The sequence below is a fragment of the Gobio gobio genome (assembly GCF_949357685.1).
Source record: "Gobio gobio genome assembly, chromosome: 14".
Lineage (NCBI taxonomy): Eukaryota > Metazoa > Chordata > Actinopteri > Cypriniformes > Gobionidae > Gobio > Gobio gobio.
Window position 1 is genome coordinate 34,980,437 of NC_137107.1, and position 22,159 is coordinate 35,002,595.

General features: G+C 36.0%; 1 protein-coding gene across 1 annotated transcript in view; it reads left to right on the forward strand.

Moving 5' to 3' along the window:
• arrdc1b (arrestin domain containing 1b) overlaps window positions 1–22,159 on the forward strand; it is a 51,511-nt gene that overhangs the window by 13,511 nt on the left and 15,841 nt on the right. Inside the window, exon 2 of the mRNA XM_079835947.1 lies at window positions 17,286–17,396. Within this exon, the coding sequence (XP_079692073.1) occupies window positions 17,286–17,396 (111 nt within the window). The remainder of the gene's footprint in view (window positions 1–17,285; window positions 17,397–22,159) is intronic.

Consider the following 22,159-nt stretch of genomic DNA (forward strand, 5'->3'; position numbering starts at 1 on the left):
ATGAGAGAACAAATTCTTAATTCGTGGCCATGATATATACAGTATATATATTTTTGTCCGCATGTCTGGTGCTGGGCTCCATACGATTGAGCTTAACTTGCACAGAACCTGGAATATTCCGTTACATCAAGTGTGTGAAGAATAAAAGCTGGTTTGACACTAGATGTTTCTTGTAAATGTTCAACCTTGAGGTTTGTTAGACCTTTCAGTGTTTGTTATAGTGAGATATCTAGATTGGCACTTTAGTTGTCTCTCTGATGCCAATGGCACCCATGTTGGCTCCTCTTACCTTGCTTTTTCCTGTTTTCGCCTTCCAGCGGTCCTGCCGTGCCAGCTGCCCTCGATGGGGCTCTCTTTTTTTGGTCACAGCATCACATGCCTAGAGAAATGCATTCTCTCATTCTCTTTATGTCTCTTCCTGTTTCTTTCTATTTCTCTGCAGGCTGTCAGAGTAAGGAAGGGTGAAGATGTCTATTTCTGGGATTCAGATAAGACTGATTTGTCCTCACTGTCTTGCTGAATGAGGGATGCAGCTGTAGCGTTTGAAACGAAGCTGAGGACGGGACAAATTTACTCTCTTTTATGTTTGCGACTAATGGTGCTCTCAACTCCTTTAATGACTGTTTTTAAGTGTACGCTTTCAGCTCATTCTCAAGCAATAATGAGTCATGTAGGACGGACGGTACATCTGGCCTCGCTGAATATATCTGGTGAAATTTTAGAGCGCTCGCATTGTCTTATTAGTCTCAAAGGGAACCAACAAAGTCTTCTGTTTCATAACGGGAATATCGATCGCATGTGAGAACAAAAACCTCTCTCTGTGTCCCTTTTTCTGTCTTAGTTCCTACTGTTCCTTAGTTCCTTATATTTTTATTTCAAAATTGAAATTCAATCTTCAGCATCCATATTCTTTTAAAGGGATTTTTCACCCAGAAATTAAAATCGTCATTATTTACCTTGGACTTTCTATCTTCTGTGGAACACAACGATATTTTAAAGAATGTTTCAATTGTTTTCGTCTATAATGAAAGTCAATGGGGTCAAAAAAAAACTTTGTACCTCACTGATTTTCATTGTATGGAAAAAACCACACACAAAATATCTTCTTTTGTGTTCCACGGAAGAAAGGAAGTCATAACTTTCCCTTTAATGTATATTATGTCTCGGTAGCGCTCCAGGACAAAGATGAAAATGGTTTTCGCTTCCTTTTACAGTAAAACCTCTCGGAAATTTCATGCTTAACCCTAATGACCTTTCTTTGTTCTCTTTTGTTTGTCTGAATAGTCCTCAACTTGACCGACTGTAAGCAGAAAAGTGGCCACACTTGACACATTATGATTCACAGTGGAATAATGACCTTGCGTGGATGTAACACATTCCTCACAAACAGCGTTAAGAATTTTCAGCTTCTCAGATATTCTTGAACAGCACCCAACTGTCCTGTCAGAGCCCTCATTTAATTGGTTATTAAATGCCTTTGTGGTAGGCTTTGGAATTTTGGAATTTGCTCTGTGATTTGTTTGTTTATAAGTGTGTTTATTGGATCGAGAGTGTTTTATTGAGGCAGAGAGGAGGTTAGCCTTCACCTGGCAGCAGGTTTATGGCAGTTACCGGGGATATCTTATCGGAATGTGGTTGCTAGGCCACCGGCATTCAGAAATACTGGTCCCAAGAGACGTATGGGGTTTCCCAGCCCAGATGTCCTTTGTGTTCAGGTGCCCTCTCTCATTCACACTCTTTCAGAGGACAAAGATGCCTTTACCTTCCTAACAGAGTGAGCTGGATTGATTGTGGGGATGCTTGAGAGGCCCAAGGTCTTGAGAGGATAGCACATGTTTTAGTGCAGTAGTTATTCAAGTTAATGATTAGATCAAGTGAGTTTAGTTTAAGATCCTGTGGAAAAGTCGAGTTTAAAGTGTATTGTTTGTATGTTAATTTTTAAAAGTAAGTTAAGTAAATATCTTTCTTTTAACACAGTAAATATCATAAAACTCAATTGTTTATATAATATAATAATATTTTACTATGGTAGCTGCAAGTAGACTTCTATTAGCGGTGTGTGTGTGTGTAGCACATTCTATACAATCTATACAGTATTTCAGAGTTTAATTTGTGTTAGGAATGCATCAATATTACAATTCTGGCTGATTACAATAAGCTGATTAGTATTTCAATAAATAGCCAGTAGCTATTAAAGGGATAGTTCACCCAAAAATGAAAATTAGTCCATGATTTACTCACCCTTAAGTCATCCTATAGGTGTATATGACATTCTTCTTCCAGATGAATAAAATCTGAGTTATAAAAAGTCCTGGCTCTTCCAAGCTTTATAATAGCAGTGACTGTTGCTCTGTTTTTGAAGTCCATAAAAAACATATCGCGTACCTGGTAACGGAAGCCTTTTGAACGGCAGAGGCACTTTCAACACTTTGTTCATAAATTGAATACGGAAGGCGATCGGCCGAAACTTTACTTTATAAAGTTTTAAACATGGATATTTTTCTTACACAAACGCATCGATTGACGGACAGATGCTTTTTTTATGGACTTCAAAAACAGAGCAACAATTACTGCTATTATAAAGCTTGTATTAGCCAGGACTTTTGTAATATAACTCCAATTTTATTTGTCATATACACCTAGGATGACTTGAGGGTGAGTAAATCATGGGCCAAATTTCATTATTGGGTGAACTATCCCTTTAAAATTGTAGCTATGCTATTTTGTGTATATAAAGTAAGTAACAATTGATGATGGGCCATTGAATTATTCGAAAATAATGCACACCCAAGGTGGTAATGAGAGCACATCAGGTGTGCATTATTTTCGAATAATTCAATGGCCCGTCGTCAATTATTACTTACTTTATATACACAAAATAGTATAGCCACAATTTGAATAGCTACTGGCTATTTATTGAAATACTAATCAGCTTATTGTAATCAGCCAGAATTGAATTATTGAATAGATATTAAATTATAAATGTTTTTAAAGATTAATTTCAAGTTAATGTTAGATGACGGAAAATTAAATATACAATATTGACCAATACACCCTTATCTAAAACCAATCTCAACTCGCCATGATGTGCTCCAAAACACTGTCCTTAATTAAATCAGGTAGATAAGAAATGCCACCTCTGTCCTACAAGCCCTGAGGATATTGTAAAGTAAAGAGAGGGGCCGATTCGTCTGTGTCATTGAGAATTTAATTACAGATCGTCCATCACGCCTCCCTGAAAGGCTGTTTTCTCCTCCTCTAAATGTAGGAGAACACTCAGGATTTTCATTATATAATGAGTACTTAAATATACCTCATTACAAGCCCTCTTAAAAAATTCAAGAGCACTTCAGGACCAAATACAAGATAAATGTATCTGAAATTCTGTTTTCTGCTAAATTCTTCCATTAAATTCTGGACAGTGCAATGTAGCAAAATATCACAGACATTGACGGTTGATTTTTCAATGCATATCACAGAAATTGCTTGACACAAAAGGCCTGTTTTTCATTGCAGTTCATTAGAATCTCATCATACTTCAAAGGAAGGGGTGTACTTCCTCTCTTTGTATGTCCACTTGAACAGGCCATCATGAGCTACATGAATATTTCAGTAAATCACGCAAGATCAGATTCTAGACAGCATTTACTCTGGAATGAACATCTTTCTGCTTTTTTAAATGGTGTAAATACCATGATACTGTATGAATATGGTAATCATTCTGTTTTTTCACTTGAAATCATTCATAATTGTACTGCCTCCGTACTTGCAAGGAAATTGTTTGCTGCTGCCTTGTATTATAGTTGTTGAATTATTAAAAAAATGTGTTGATAATATAATTGACAATATTATTTAAATGTACATTTTACTTAATATATGTGTGCGACTGTGTGTGTTTGCATGCGCATGCGTGTGTGTGTGTGTGTGTGTGTGTGTGTGTGTGTGTGTGTGTGTGTGTGTAAAATCTACAAAAGAAAAGAAGATATTACTACCATGAAAATATGAGGGAAATATTTTATATTGTAAATATTGTAAATATAAGGGAAGAACAAAACACTAAACTTGGTTAAGGTATTTGTCTGCAGAAAAACAGGAAAAGCATGCACTGACTACAACATAATGAGTTATTAATATTTCATTGGTTCTCTGTTGTTTTTGCATGTGTTCATAATTTCTTTGTATGACAGCCTGGACGCACAACTTGACATGTTTCATTTTATCACCACAAATAAAACATCTGACTCCAAGGTCAACTACACAATATGCCTACAAAATATTTAACAAATGTTTTACAATTTTAAAATATATGAATAAAGGGGGTGAAGATGTTTATATATATATATATATATATATATATATATATATATATATATATATATATATATATATATATATATATATATATATATATATATATATATATATATATATATATATATATATATATATATATATATATATATATATATATATATATATATATATATATATATATATATAGACATAATATAATATTTTGGTATATATATGTATGTGTGTGTGTGTGTGTTTATGTATGTGGCCAAAAGTGATTCTGCTCTCTTCCAGCATTTTGAGTCATTATGATGCAAAATAGTCGGTACAAGCTTTAACCGTAATCCTAATGATGCGATCCCACAGCAAGTAAACAAAAGCATGATAAATCATATCTGTCTCAATATTGTACGATAAATTATTCCACCAACAGCTCATATCTCAGTTCTGTTTGGGATTTTCTCTGAGAACCTGGTTTTTACAAAGCAAAACCGTCCATAAATATAGGAAGTAAGATGTCATTAAAACCAAGCCAAGGTGACCTGTCTCAGTTGAAATTCTCAGTTTGCTTGCACTAATCTGCCTGTTCCCTATCAAAGCAGATGTGTTGTTACCGTCTCTGGTATAAATCTCCCTCTGAATGCGCGGCCGGCTCCCTGTGATTTAGAGCTTGCTCATAAATTCTCATTTTTATGTCAAATTTTCATGTATGTGCCATGCGTCAAATTGGTTTTCTTGTTAGGAAAGGCTATTTCATGGACACGCACTGCTGATGCATCATTCTGCAATGTCTTTTCAGTCTGACATCTGCGTTGTCTGGCCAAATGATATGTTAAATAATATTGTTAAGCTTGGTGGTGGCTTTACTTATAAGGGCTCTTGGGTAAGAGACTTAACTAAATATCTTGGTCATTGAATGAGCAGCAGATGACTTGATGATGCTGTGACTTTGAGGAGTCTGTGGCTGCGTACAAAATTGCATACTCTCTTGAGTAGGTACTAATTTTGAATAAGTAATTAGTTCACAACCGCAAAAAAAGTATGTTTTATATAGTATGAACGCAACTGACCAGCTTCAGTTGCGTCGCTTCACAAATCCTCTCCCGTGGCCTATGGGATAGTAAAGTGTCCATCGTATGCACACTTCGGATCCTTGCTGGAAGAAGTAGGTCATCCGGGTACTTTTTGCCTACTCTTTTATGAGTACAGTAAATTCGGACATACTTTTGTCACATAGGCCTATTGTTTGCCTACTATATAGTAGGGAAGTATGCAATTTCGGATGCAGCCAAAGGCTAAATGGTGACTATTTTCACTCTCAATATCTAGGTATGAACCAAATGTACACCAAAATTTGAGAGATCTTCAAGTGCAGCCTTCCTTTCTCTTTCACGTTGACATGGATTCATGTGTGCCAGACCTCCCTAAAGTCAGGATTACAGACATCTTTAGTCTTTATCTTTCCCGCTATGTGCTTTACACAGCCTCATTCAACATGTGATGCCTCATTGAAAGTAAATTAACAACCTAATAAAGTTTAACATCCTTTTCCGTGAACGCCAATTCACTGACTTTTTCTTTGCCGGCTGAGAGACTGCTTTTGTTTTGGTGAGGTCAATGAAGCTGAGGGAGATGCATGACGTGTGGTTGAGCAGAGGATCATGGGACTGGATGGGCCTGCACTGGGAATGTTTGAGAAGGTAGTGTGTGAGTAGAGTGAGTAGAATAAGGGCTGAACGGCCACAGTTTGTCGTGTAATACGTTTGGATTAGCTCCTTTTTCATAAACGGATAGATAGATTCTTATTTAATACACTCCATTATATATGTTGTTAATAACATTTTTTTTTAAAACACTATTATTATGCTTAACAGGTCAATAATGTACAATTCAATTATATGAATTGTCAGTAAATGTTAATTTGTGTATTTTATATTCTATTATTTTATTTTGTTGGATTTGTTCATTAGAATTATTATAAGGTGCTGTCAGTTATTCTACTTGTAAAACAAGTTAGTGATTTGATTTTGAAACAAATACATTAACTTTTCTTAGTACGACATATCTTTATTATAAACTATTATAATTTACTTTAAATAATTATGTTTATTTTTATATAATAATTTTTCACTTGAAATAAAACAAACATTAACTAAAAAAGCTTTCATTTGAAAAGGAAAATCTACAACTAATTAAACTAAAAACTTAAATGTAATAAATATTTAGACAAAAGCTAACAAAAATGAGAAAGAAATGACTAAAACTTTAACTAAAATTAAACTGCAAACAGAAAATAAAAAAATTAAAGAAACTTATTCAAAAAACAATATATCAAATAACACTTCTGTATCCATTAAATCATGATTATTATATATATAAAATATCATGATTTAATATATATATATATATATATATATATATATATATATATATATATATATATATATATATATATATATATATATATATAATATATATTTATTTTTTTATTTTTTTATTTATTTATTTATTTATTTTTTATTTTTTTATTTTATTTTATTTTATTTTATTTTAATTTATTTATTTATTTATTTATTTTTTAAAGATTTACATATTCCATCCATAAAGCAATGCTGTGGGATTCTTGTTTTGGATGAGAGTATCTTTTTAAATATATTGTCTGCAAACCATACTGCTCTCACTTTCATTCTTTACTGTGCAGCTGAAGGTCTGACCAATGATGTCAATGGCATGATGTTTTATAGTCTCTTGTGCTGTTGAAAAGAGCTGTGATCTGTGGTGCCAGTGGATTAAATGCTGTAATAAGCTCATAAAGGGAGTCGTGATGGGGTCATGATTGGGGTGAGAGTGAAGAGGGAAAGCAAGAGCGTCTAATTGCTCTTGAAGTTTTAATGAGGACATGGGAGTTGAGTTACTCCCGAGCATCAAGGATGATGGAGTTCCTCAGTCGATGATGAAATGCAAAGTTAGACTGTAGCCTCATTATTCAGTTTGTTGTATCTGCAAATTATTTAATTATGAACATATTGTCTAGTCTACATAAAAAAACGTCCTGACTCTTCCAAGCTGTATAATGGCAGTGAATGGCAGCCCAAAATTTGAAGCCCAAAAAAGTGCATCCATCCATTATAAAAGTAATCCACACGGCTCCGAGGGGTTAATAAAGGCCTTCTGAAGCGAATAGATGGGTTTGTGTAAGAAAAATATCCATATTTAAAACTTTATAAAGTAAATGTCAATAGCTTCCGGCGGACCGCCTTCTGTATTCAACTAAGGTGAAAGTGTAACGCCTCTCGAAGTTCAAAATGTTTACGCTACATCATCGTCATCCAGAAACATGTTAAATATGGATATTTTTCTTACACAAACGACCCATCGATTCACTACAGAATAATGGATGGATACGCTTTTTTTTGGCATCAAATTTTGGGCTGCCATTATAACGCTTGGAAGTGCTAGGACATTTTTTTAATGTAACTCTGATTGTATTCGTCTGAAAAAAGGAAATTTCTCTGAAATTCGGCTTGAGGGTGAGTAAATCATTTTCATTTTTGGCTGAACTATCCCTTTAAAGAGATTCTGTCACCATTTATTCATCCTTATGTTGTTCAAAGCTGATTTTCTTTTAATAGGTATTCTTCCCTACATTCTTTTTCTTCTGTAGTGTCTAGTGTGTTGCACTTCTATCATGATTTAGATGGGAAGAAGACAGAAAGTTTCATCCATCTGTGGTTAAACTTTGTGTCATTGTGAGACGCATGATGTTTTCTATAAAGTCATCCATTGTGTTGTGGTGATGTAGTCAGTGTGTCAGTGGCACACATTCTCTGGTGAAATACACCAGTTCATGGCTTCCAGCTGTTGGTTGAAACCAAATAATTACGGAGTCTGATCTCAAACAGACATTTGAAGGGTTATATTATTTCTTCTGTTGAGTGCATCACAACGTCATAGTCACATGATGCTTTCTTCAGTTTGAATGAAACCCTTTTAATGGAATTTTCTTCTCTCAAGCAGTTCTATTAATCTCATTGATCATTTTTAAATCAACGTTGTGCCTGCTGTGATACAATCGTCATTTGTGTTTTGGCCTAGGGATCAAGGACTTCTGTGTGGCTTGTCAAGAGGAAAAAACCTGACCTTTGTCAAACACACTGTAGCTCTTTTGTGCATCTCCACTCCAGCTGAACTGTATCCAGCTCAACAGTAAACAAGGAAATATCAGTCTCTCCCCAAACCCAGCTGTCCGTTTCTATGCCAGTGCAGGCGGCCCTTCATGCGTGCTGACTCACTGTTGCATTGCTGTGGTGTCAAAGGGTCAAATTCTCTCTGACGAGTTTCAGAATTCATCACTGATTGGATACAAAGCTGCCAGTTACTAAGGCATTTTATTTTATTGTATTTATTTATTTATTTTTAATACAGTAGACTCAAAGTTTTTACATTTCTGGACAAAAATTAAATACTCGTTTTATACTGAAATGTAAAAAATCTTATTGTGTATTCTGGTTAAAAGTGTCACTGTTTTAGTGTATGTTTAATCAGTATTTTAATTTAAAGTCACCATGAAGTCGTAATTTTTTTATTTAAAAATGTATTATAAATGATTTATCTGTGCACATCATTGTTCTCTAACATTCATGTGCCCTCGTAAACTTGAATCAAAATAACTTCCCCTCCCTTTTGCAGTGACATCTCTTCTCTGATGACATGTCGCAAGGTCGGGCGGGACAACCTTTCACTCACATGACATCACAGCAATAGCAAACCCCAACGATCCAACAATCAAATTAATACCTGATGGACAAAATCTGGTCCTCCAACATTTTTTTGTTTTGTTTGAGAAGCCATTTTGATATATTGTGTTTTCTTCATGGCAACTTTAAAGTAAGGAAGCACCAGTTAAAGGATTAGTTCACTTCAAAATGAAAGTTTCCTGATATTTTACTTCTGCCTACGTCTGGCGTGACCGTTCCGACGTGATTGCACAATCCATGCAAAAGCAGTGATGAGCAATTTAGGTTCAAAAGTATATACATTTTTATTTTTGAAAATGACCGATTGTTTCGCTAGATAAGACCCTATTCCTCGTCTGGGATCGTGTAGAGCCTCTGAAGCTCTTCGAAGCGCTTTGAAACTGCATTGATTTGGACCTTCAACATTTTGGTCAAGTCTATGATTTGGAGAAAAATCCTGGAATGTTTTCCTCAAAAAACGTAATTTCTTTTCGACTGAAGAAAGAAAGACATAAATTGAGAGTAAATGATCAGGAAATTTTTCATTTTGAAGTGAACTAATCCTTTAAACAACTGTCTTGCGAAAGGAGGTTTTATGGTCCAACACATTGCAGAGAATGGCTTCTAGAACCAGTTACGCAATAACTGAAACTCTTAATTGTGTAATGTCACAAAGACCCCATAAATTCCTGTCCTAGGGAAGGGACATTCTCAAAGGACATGGGCGGCACTGGACAGAATCGTATTGCAAACAGATAATACACCTTTGTGTTAGATCGGAGATTTTTAGGAGAGTTCTTTTTGTCGGTTTCAATCAGGTTTGTGTTTAGAAAAGAGTGTTTTTTTTAAGGAGTTCACAAATAGGTATGTAGTATTCTTAGATATAAACTCGCTGATAATAAGGGGGTGCGCAGTTTCTCAAGTCATCTGATGACTGGCAACAGTGTTTTTTACGCTGCGTGTGTTAGGAAGCAGGTTCAGCCCACGCTGTCTTCCCATGTGGAAGGGTTGCGATAAACACAGGAGACGCTCTGGACGCCCACTGCGGTGTTTCTCTGACACATGCGCTGAACCGTGTAAGCTGCCAAGAGGTCTGGACCAACTCCAGCGTGTCCCCCCGTAGACTCTGAGTCAGATCCCAGCACACAGTGTACAGCTTAAAAGGAATATTTCATCCAGAAATGAATTTTCTGTCATCGTTTACTCACCGTCATGCTTTCTCAAAATTGTATGACTTTCTTTCCTCTTGAAAACACAAAGAGTTTGTGCTTGTCGCTCATTTCCATGCAGTTGCAATAAATAGGAACTGATTCTTTTTTGAGCTTCAAAAACAATGCAAAAGCATCATAAGTATATAATAAAGTGGGCCATGAGTCTTCTGAAATGATAAAATAGATTTAGCTGAGAAAAAGACTATATTCATTTGTGAATTCCATTAATAAGATTAATGAAATTTAATGAGAGAATCACTGTGAGATTCATGAAGAACCATTCAACTGATTCATTCAAAAGAAAGATTCATTCACAAACTCTCATGTTTGGAATGCTTTTTCAGAGAATAATACTTACATTTTGGTTATGACAATATGGACTACTTTTGTTGGACTTTTAGAGTGCATTTCCATCCTATCTTCTGAAGCTTAAAAGCTCCAGTGCCCATTCATGTGATGCATTCTTCAGAATTTCGCCTTTCATGTTTCACAAAAGATATAGAGGTTCGGAAGAATCTATGATCATAAAACCTTGTGAAATGTCAGTTGCTGAACTGTTGAATCTAATGGAAGACTGAATACATGACAGAGATGTTGTAATAGTAACAGCACAGATAAACCACACACGTGCTACATTCTCACTCTGAGGCTGTGAGGCTTATTTCCATTTCATGAAAGCTTCATTTCCATCTTGCTCTTTTGTTCGTATGAAGCCATAATGAATCCAGCTGGCCTTACTATGTTGCACAATAGGCTAACTGCGTTCATTTTGATGTTTACTGTCAGCATGACCTTTTAAATCCGACAGACTCCAAACAGAAGTAAAGTGTCTTTACATCCTGTGTTTGGTTGATACTTCCTGTAATTTTTGAGTATTTCAGTCATGGTTGATACAGTAACACTTGTCATGGCGTGAATCACTTAGTCTATGTTTTACAGAGATTCACGGGAGATGTTATGCCCATTTATTGTTATATTTTATAATTTCATGTATTATTTCTTTGTTTAAATATGTTCGCTAAAGGTTTCCATGGTCATGGAACGTCCGGAAATAAATTAAATATGAAATATCATTTTCTAGGTCTGGAGAAATTATGTTAAACAAAATGTCTTATTTTCTAGAAAATGTATTCTGCTAGAAATTGCTAATTTTAGTAAAATATGCCATAGTGATGTGTGATTTGTGAATGAATCATTCTTTCAAATCTGTATACTGAATACTTTTCAGTGAATCGGACTGGTTAACAAATCTTCTTCTTACCCAAAATATTGTGTTTTCATTTTCATTACTGCTTTTCTAGTATATAGTGGTAAAATATAGTCAGCATCAGTGTTGGGTGTAATTGATTACTAAGTAATTATTTCCCTTGAAAAAGTAAGGGAGGATTACTCGTAATTTTTCTGTAATTTAATTACAGTTACTTCTGATGCAATTGCATTAAATACTGGAAAATTCAATATTAAAACATGGTGGATTCAACATCAAAATTTAAACAGAATATAGAAAATCTCCCTTTAAATACTTTGGTCAGTTCAAGAATCACTAATGCTATTGTACATTGTTTATTTGAAAGAATCAAAAGCAGTTTTTTTTTTTACTTTTCAACTGGTCATGGTTGATATGGGATTTATTAGAAAGTAATTATTAATAAGTAATCCAATACTTTTTTAAAGAGAGTAATTAGTACAGTAATCTAATTACACTTTTGAAGATGTAATTAGTAGCTAGTAATTAATTGCTATTTTTGGAGTTACTCAAACTCAAACTTACTCAAAACTGGTCAGCATAAAGTTTCCTCGTGCCAGCAAAAGTGCCCAGATGGCACACAGCAGATGGCACCGGTGCTTAAATGCCTAATTATTTGTTCATGAATTGTCTGATACTCAGAGGACCGTCTCTCTTTTGGATTTTGTCGTCTTATTTGTGCTAGAGATGGAAGGGGCTCTCATAATAGTGTGCCAGCGAGGGCACCTGCCCAGTCCAGTGATATGTTGCCATCTGCCACCAATGTTTTGTGTCTGTGGTGAACTGATGCCGCTTTAGACTGTGCCGGCCACACACAAACATTAACATTAACACATTAACATTCCCCAGCCAGCCGTGTCTTATGCCTGCCCTGATTTGAACCCCCTCTGCCTCTGACTGTCTGAAAATGCAAACTGACAGTTTTCTCGGAGAAAATGATGCCCGGTTTCATTCATGATGAGTGTAATGTGGCCTCACCCTGAGTGGTTTATCTGTCTGTATGGAGCTCTTTAACTTGCATACTAAAACGTACCATTCTGCTGATTTTAAAACACTGATATGTTTTTTTAATTTAGTTATTTCTGATAAAATTGTTGGATTTTTGTGTTTTTTAGTTCATGTCCATTAGCTTTGTGGTAAACTGTATGCTAATGCAGGGGTTTTCAAACTGGGGTCCGGGGACCCCCAGGGGTCCTCCAGAAGATTCTAAGGGAAAATTTCAGAGATGAATGCAGCAAAAATGGATGGTCCTTTCTTGCCGTATACATACTTTCCATAATAGTATATGTTTGCTTTTTATCTTTCTAGTGAGTTTTTCTCACTATAGTCCCCGTTATCTCGCTCACTGGGGTTGTAAGGCAGTATTCTCAATGCAGTATGTAAGCTGATTACACACATTATGAAAGTTGCTCATACAAATAATTTTTAATTGAAAATGTTGTAAGACCGCATAAATTCGCTCCAAGGATCAGTAGCGAACTGCGGTGAAGGCCGCACGCGCGTTCAGTGTTTCAGCTGGAAAAATGGATTTGATTATAATATTCTTTATCTGACTCCATTTATCAAAGTTGTCGAATTTAGAAGACAACTGGTTGTTTGGTCATTTATATTTGATAGTTAATCATACATTAAATCATTCCGTTTTAACCCTTTGTTGCAATTATACCGTTCCGTATTGGAGATAGTTAATAATTACAGATTAATTCAGAAAGGATCAAAAATGTAACAATTTATTAACAATCAAGTAAATGTAAAATGTCAATTGCATCATAGACAGAAATCTTTTTTAAAAGGAAACACAAATTCTAATTATGGTTAGACTTAAAATAGTTCCAAATAGATATAAACTTAAACCCTTAATTGTACTCAGTAGGCCTCTGCCTAGAATGTTACCTGTGAGAATGAGAGAGAGAGAAAGAAAGAAAGAAAGAAAGAAAGAAAGAAAGAAAGAAAGAAAGAAAGAAAGAAAGAAAGAAAGAAAGAAAGAAAGAAAGAAAGAGAGAGCCAAAGAGCAGCTCTCTCTAGAGAAAGCAGAGAATCCAAAGAGAGCAAGCTTCAGTTGAAATCCTCTTTTATCCTCTTCCCTGATGTCACCAAACTCAAATATGACTCTTTTAAAACTGACCAATCAGACCAAACCGTAAGAAGTTTGAAAGTAACCAATCAAATGAAACTTCTCTCATTGTAAAGGTGTTAAAACCATTTGGCCAGCAAGCCTTTCTTTTGTCCTTAGAAATCCCAAATGGCGCTTCTGATGAGGTTAAGGTGGGAGGGGGTTGAGACAATTTCAAATTTCTTGGTCACGACGATGGCTGCTAACAGGAAAGCAGATGATTTTGTTCTATTTCAAATATCTTTGATTATTTTCCACCTTACAATGTTCTTCAGGTATATACATCCAACATTAAGTATAGCCAATTTAAGTTTGGAAACAATATGTTGTATTTATAATGTCACACTTGCTATTTATCTAACAGTTTAAATGTTTTTTTCATATATATATAAATATAAATAGCTGGATTTTAGGAAGGGGGTCCCTCATAAAAGGTTCATCATATTTGGGGGTCCTTGGCATCATAAAGTTTGAAAACCCCTGTGCTAATGTACTTATAAATATTGGCTTTATTAGCAGATATATGCATTTAAAATGAATAATATTTGTCTTCTGGGTGAATTAAATATTGAGGCGTATGAAAATATTTGTCCAATCGAATATTGAATATCCTCCCTTGTAATATAATCTCTCATCGGCTAGCAATAGCATATCGCAGATGGTTCATAGTTGTGATATTAACGAAAAGCTATTGGCTATTTAAAAAAGGGATGAGTCCGTTAATGTGTTCTGCTCCAACTTCCTGTTTTAAAATAAATACGCCAAAACTGGGAGGAGAAATTCTATATTTCAATGCTTTTGGGTTCTATCACAAAATATTTAGCTTTTTGCCCAAAGAAACTGTGTTCACTTGCAAAAAAAAAACTTCCCCTGTGAAAGTTTTTTTTTTCCATCACCATGTTCCTTTAGGTTTCCTGTACATGACAGGTTTTTATGTGTATTTCAAAAATTGGTTTAGTTTTTCCATGTAAAATGATATGCAAATCTCTGTCAAGCATATTAGAATCTACTGTCTGTTTTTATCAATGTTGTTCCAAAGGCGAAAATGTGGTATTGAGCCAACCCTACTAAGAAGTGCTATTGACATGTTTTTTTTTTCCATCTCTCACATTCACCTTAATCTCTGTCAGTCTTGCTCTGTGTTTTTCCACAGTGTTGCTGTTTTTTTTTAAACGTGAATGTGAAATTTGACGCACCAAGACTGCAGGTTTGCGGAAAACCGTGAGGGTTGTTTAAATGTTGTGAGAAGGTTGCTTACTAAGTTATATGTGAGAGTGAAGCTGTAATGATGGCGTTTTCTCTGCCCTGCTGTTTTGAGTCAATCCAATTGAGATTCCCTGGGCTTTACCCATTACATAATCAGATCAGCATGTGGTCACATGGCTTAGTCATTTTGTCTCTCTTTTCACTCAAATTCAGATTTGCGCTGCCGCACACTGTGTATTTGTGAGTTGCGTGCCTGGGTCATGTAAGGTGTTATGTTTGTCTAAGCATTCATTTTGACCTAAAGACTTCTCAAAGTCATATGACATAAACATTTATCTCTACACGGTGTTAGTGACCTTTTGTAACCTTGAACTCTAGGCTGATTTCAACCTAAATTTTGGTCTTCAAATTGTCTGACGTTGGTCTGTCTGGGTTTTGTACGTTCAGGTGTCTTTATGTTTCTGGGTACACTGTGTTAAAACCTGTGTGGGGAGCTTAGCATCAAGCAATTATAATGCAAATAAGGATGGCTGTTTCTCCTCGACACTCCAGACAAAGGGGTTTTTCCGTCTGAGTGAGTGTTTAATTCGAATGGAATGTCGGTTCTGTGGATCAGTAGAAATCAAACAGGTTGTTCACTAAAAAAGGAAAACAATCTGCATTCCTATTCAGCATTTGCTGTGTTGATCTAGTCATCAAGCACGTGAAACTAGATCTGTTTAGTTGGGAAAATCCAAAGCGATTAGATTTACCAGAACCATCCTTGCGTCATTTCTTTGTCTTGAATTGTTTAAAAGAATGAATGAAGGTGTGGAGGAAGGTTTGCCAACAGCAAACAACCTTATCAAAAGTCGAAGCGGTGTGACAAGGTATGTCAGATATGAATTGATTTTATGGTTTTCTTTCATATAGGCTAATACTTCCTAAACATTAAAGTATTATTTTAAAACATTTTTGTTTGCTTGATATAAAAAATAAAATAAAAATTATATACTCACGCAGATAATTTAAAATAAATTTGTCCGTATATACTTCTAAATAAATATAAAAACATAATATATTATAATAGTAAATGAAAACCATTATAACTAGATACTACTAGTATAAAATTAAAATACTAGATACTAGTACTAAAAATGATACTATAAATGTTTTGTCATCATTTACTCACCCTCATGTCGTTCCAAACCCGTAAGACTTTGTTGGAAACACAAATGAAGATATTTTTTATGAAATCTGAGAGCCTTTCTGTCCCTCCATTGACAGTCTAGCATTTACCATTTTGTTGTTTCAAAAAGTTAACAAAGAGATTGTAAAACTATATGAATTGAGCGGTTTAGTCTAAATTTTCTGGAGAGACACCTGAAAATTTGGATCACTTTATATGAAGAACAGATTGAATTTTCTCTTCCATTCACATTTAAACATTGATCAACCGCACACATCAATTGTGGTAAACGAAAGCTCAAGCATGTTCGCTCAATGTGCGAGAACCAATGAGGTTCATTCTCGTGTGCTATGCATAACGTATTACCTTCCGCAAGAACCAATGAGGTTCATTCTCATTTGTTACGCAGCACGCAATAACAATCGCTTTATGAACTTTTTGAAGTGTCAAAAGATTAACGAAAGTCTTTGGGAGTAATTGATGACATTTTTTTCATTTTTGCATTAACTAATCCTTAAATAAAACATTTAATATATAATATTACTGAATATTTCATATATAATTTTTGGAAAACATAAATCTTAACTACTTAAAGGGATAGTTCACCCTGAAATGAAAGTAAAGCTATCTTTAACTCACCCTGCTGTTTTTCCAGTGCCCTATGTCTGTGTATCTTTTTCGGACCTCAAAAGCAGAACATTTAAAAATAGTCCTGCATGCGCTCCTTCCTATAATGGCAGTGGATAGCGACCAGGCTAAAACATTACAAAAAATATACAAAAGAGACGGAAATTACATTAAAAAAAGATCATATTCCTCCATTCAGAATCATTTTAATAAATCTTGCATACATGATCCAGACAAAAAAAAAAAAAAGTCCCAGTATTTTCTGCAATCTATTGAAAACAGCCCAAACTGTCTGCAGGGTGCTAGAGCACACAGGGCCTGAGTTACACACTTTCAAAACTGAATTTAAAACCAAAAAAATCAAAAAGCGCCTCTTTTTTTATTACAGCTCAGACAACATATACTTACATGTTTATCACTTTTAGCAGTGTTTTATGTAACTTCAAAGGGTTTCCTGTAAAATGACACCAACATTTTGTATTTAGACCCCTTTATGTGGGTAATTGTGAGTAATTTAGTGTAAATAAGTGCAGAGTTTAAAATGTTTTGAAGAATCTTTTTTTTTTTTTTACTTTCTTTTTTTGAATGACATGACAACAGCAAAGTTGAACTTTGAGAAAAAAAAAAAAAAGTGTTAAAGTGTCTTAATTATCAAAAGTTGAATTGTGTCTCTGGCCTTTTGCAGCCATCAAAGTCAACTGTGTGGGGTCGTGTGGCATCTCATCCAAGCTGAACGATGCATCATGGATGCTTGAGGAGAAGTACTTAAGCAGCACGCTGTCTGTTGCCGATAAAGGTAAGGAGGCCAACTTTCATTCATCATCATCATCTCTTTTAATTTCAGCTTTTTCTTTTTTTTCTAACAATTCAATCAATCTTAATATTATTAGTCAAAATGTTCTTTAATGGCTTTCAGTGGCTCCAGTCTACAATAAAAAAAAACCTTCCTTTGAAGGACTTCATTGTTTACCTCTTAAATTCATATTGCTTGATCAGCTGCTTGTGTCTGAAAGGTTTCCTGTTCTGAGTATGTGTCTTTCTGGTTTCTTCCTGTCTGTCTGAATGTGTCGGGTATCGCATAACCCTTTAAATATGTTAGATTTGAGCTATAACTTTAAACAGGAAACCGTTCATTTGTTTTCTTCAAACAGTCCACATGATAATTATTATAATCTGTTGGTATAGAGATAATGTTTAAACAGCATGTGTGTTCTGATATTTCTGATAAAACTGATTATTTTCAGGTGTATGTGTAGCTCTATGCTGTATATGGTAGGAAATGTCCGCACTTAAGAGGATACATTTGCTGTTGCCAGATGAAGGCTCAGATCTAGTTTAAAGCAATTTTTGGGCCCTACTACCTCAGAGATATCAGTGAAATAGATGTGTTACGAAAAATATGTTGTGTCTGTGACAACCTTAGGCTCTGTCAACACTCAACAAAAAAGAAAAGAAAAGAAAGAGGAAACGTCTATGTGTGTTAGCCATCAGAAAACTTTAAGACTGCTCTCTGCCAGTGATTTAAGTTTGGGACTATCTTCAAACTAGACAAGTATTAAGATAGTCCCAGACCAAAAGGCATGTTTGAGCTGTTTTAACTCGGAACAACTTGCACTTACATGTCTTAAAATATGTGAGTGTCATTGTTTTGTCTCAAGATCAAACTAGTAATGGGAATTTTTTGTTATAAGGCATGTTTATAAAAGCTACTTAAATGCCCTAATTGAACTAAGGCCTAATCCTGGCTTAATCTAAGGCCCCGTCCACACGGAGACACGTTTAGCTGTTCGTAAAAAATTTGTACCGTATCAACGTTTCGTCCACACGGATCCAGCGTTTTGGGAGCATGAATCCGATATTTTTTGAAACCGGGTCCCAGAGTGGATAAATCTGATTCGTGTGTACAGCCCAATCCGTATATTTTGTGAAACGGTGATGTCATCACACCACATCCAGCACGGGCACTGGGCATGTACACATCAATATTGCGTCATTTAATTACTGTATTTGCATTATTGTAAGGGTATGTTTAGGGTTGGGGTAGGCGTAGGCGTTAATAAAACACATCTGGTAAGTAGCAAATGTATTTATTGTTACTTTATTGTGAGATTTTGCCTCACTTCCTACCATTGCTGTACTCCTTCTAGCCACAACTCTTCTTCTCCGTTTTTAGTTTATTTCTGTGGCAGAATTACATCGCCACATACTGGCCTGGCATGTGTACTACATCGTTTTGAGTCGGTTTTAGTGCTGTCGTGTGTACGCGGATATTTCTTGAAACGAGGGGAAAAAAGATTGGATAGGGAAAGCTTTGGCTTCGTGTGGACGGGGCCTAAGCCTTGTCTGTGAAACCGGGCCTCTGCGATGGTAGCCTGCATGGAAACTCTTTATTATTGCTAAAAAATAATGGCTTATGTTTTCTTTCAACCTCCCGACCAAAAAAAAAATGTTTTATTATGTAACTCTCCATGCAGTTCTTTTTTGTTACACTATGCGACAAATTTCCAAGCTTTCTGTCTGCACTGAGCATGAAACTGCTGTGCAACATGACACGGTCCAAGCCAATCAGAAGATGCTTAATGTTTTGGACCAATACGATTTCACAGTGGGTGAAGCTACCTAGCAGAATGCCACAAAAAGGCAAATGTTCCTACCTACTTTTTCAGCAAGCAATTTTGCCATCCAAACACAGCCCTGATGTCTAGGCTAAAACAAGGCAAAATTTGGGCTGTCAGTGAAAATTTAAAAGATGTCTAACCATAGCCAAAGAATAGACTAGTCATCTAGAACAGGAACATGTCAAAGAAATGAAACCAAACACCTTGTAATCACTATTGACTTTGCTTACATGATGGAATATCATATATCTCGCAAGTTATTTTGGCAGAATGTAACCATATTCAAGGTTATTTTAGCTAGAAGTGGGTTACTCATAGCCGGACTATATCGGGTCTTTAGTAAACCGAGACGGTGAAATGACGGCTATTGCTTGCTGGGTTGCTTCCGGAAGTATTTTTCCCATAGGGACTTTTAAAAAGTATTTGTTAAAGGGTTATAAGCCATGAACCAAACAAACCAGCTATGAGGTAAATCACAACATAACAAACTTATGAAGCAAAAAAGCATTTGAAGACTGTGTACTAAACAACTTTAATTGGGGAAAGAACTACAATCCCGTTAAGCATCACAAATGACAGAATCATGGGTAATGTAGATTTTCATCAGGAATTATATGCCTGTTGTAATTACGCACCCTGAAAACACTTTTGTAAAAAAATGGAAAATGGAAAAGGTTTATGCAAAATACCCCCCCCCCCCCCCATTAAAACCGATGTTAAATGTGCCACAGCAACCAGAAATACAACAAGGAAATTAATATTTGAATGCTAAAGGTCCCATTCTGAAGTCGACTAGTGATGCAGCCTGAATCATAATCACACCATGTTCGTTTGTTGGCCAGAGGAGAATTGGCCCCAGACTGAGCCTTTTTTTTTCTCCATTCTGTCACCTGATGGAGTTTGGGTTCCTTGCCACTGTCGCCTCTGGCGTGCTTGGCTGGGGACACAACAATATTCAACAGTATTATTGATCTGACTGTGCAAACGCTGCTGTATGAAAACTGAACTGTGCTGGGCGATGACATCATTTTTTGCAGAACTGCTTTATAGATGAAATGAACTAATTTAATAATTGATGATCTTTACAATGGAACTGAATCAACACTAAACTGACTTCAGCTGAACAACGTAATTTTCCTGTTATCTCTGAAAAGCTGCTTTGAAACTATATGCATTGTAGAAGTCATACGTCTAAAGAAGTTGTTTCAAGTTTGAAGATGAAATAACGAAGATGAAAAACGGTTGCTGTAAAGTTTTTCTCTGACTAGAGCTTCTTCCAAAAATTCCCACCCAGATTATATCAAAAATAAATTCACCGAAAACATATTCCATTGATTTACAACCTCGTAGCTCACAGTAGGTCTGTCTTTAAAGCTACACTATGTAACTTTTCCGTCCACTAGAGGTCGCCTGTTCAAAACAAAGGCGTAGTTTGATGACGCCACGTTTGAGCGCAGAATCTTGGGACATGTGGTCTTCACCTCACAGCCGGTGGAAAACAGTCAGGATAGGACTCGGGCAGAAATCATGTTCATGGATGCGATTATTAACATTACTGTAGTCTGAAGCAGAGCAGGACCGAGTGTTGTGGAGCTGAGCAAGGCCGCAGGAGCGATTGAAGAGTGGGACTGTTATTATGGCATAGTCGCCGGCGGGACTTTTATTATGACACGGTTGCCGGCGCCACTTCCTCTTTTCCAGTCATGAGTATGAGGTAACGCAACTCTGTTTATCGTATTAGATATATCTGAGTGTGTTGAAAAGGAAGTTATGACGTTCGCTCGGCGGCTGCTATGACACTTGTTCACACTGCAGTGAGAGTAAAGTGTTTCACTGAATAAAACCGGAAACCGAGGGTAACGCAGATATGACACAATCGACAGGCGACTCCCTCACACGCATAGCTCACACGTCCCGGTTCCTTGGTTAAAATAGCAATTTCTCACGATTTACAAATATTTGGAAACATTTGGGATATTCTAAGTACTCAACTGAACAAAATATATAACACTGGCCTAGTGGTTTCTGGATATTTTACTGCAAAAATCCTACATAGTTCACCTTTAACTGTTGTAAAAAATACATTTTCCTATGGAGAACATGAAAAGTTTTCCTCTCCACTTCTTTCTACGGTATCTTTCAGTCTCTCACCCCTGTGTTCAGGTCACACAGAGTCATTATGTTCTGCCGTGAGGAGAGGTGTGAGCTCTTGGCGTATATGTCCTGGCAGGCCTTTTACTGTCTGAGTGCTTGTTAGTTCACATGCCCAGGCTTGTCCTATGAGTCTTCGACCCCTTTCCAGGAGACCTTTTAGCAGCCCGGCCATCTGAATCAGCAGCGGAGACAGATGTGCTGGGTAACAGTGCTCCTCTGACCCCACAGGCCAACAGAGATAACAGAGATGCTGAATGTCTCTTATGCTGGCTGCCAGGAACTAATGCTGTCTGCCCATTAAGGGTTCCTCTCTTCATGGCTCGGTAACAGTAACTCTGATGGTCAGGGCGGTGGAGGTGGATTAAGATGCCTTTACTCGTCTGAGATTTGAAAATTGGGTGTTGTAATGTTGTAAATGATATTGTTGGATGTGTTTCATAGCATTTCTGCAAACACATAAAAGAACTGACGCACTGGCAAGGTGCGGTTCTGACCAAATTAAAGGGATAGTGCACCAAAAATTAAATTTACAAATCGTTTACGTTCCAAACCTATATGCCTTTCTTTCTACTGTGAAAAACACAAGAAGATATTTAGAAAAATGTTGGTAACACTTTAGTATGGGGAACACATATTCACTATTAACAAGACTTTTGCCTCAATAAACTCCTAATTTAAAGGGTTAGTTCACCCAAAAATGAAAATTCTGTCATTAATTACTCACCCTCATGTCGTTGGACACCCGTAAGACCTCCGTTCATATTCGGAACACAAATGAAGATATTTT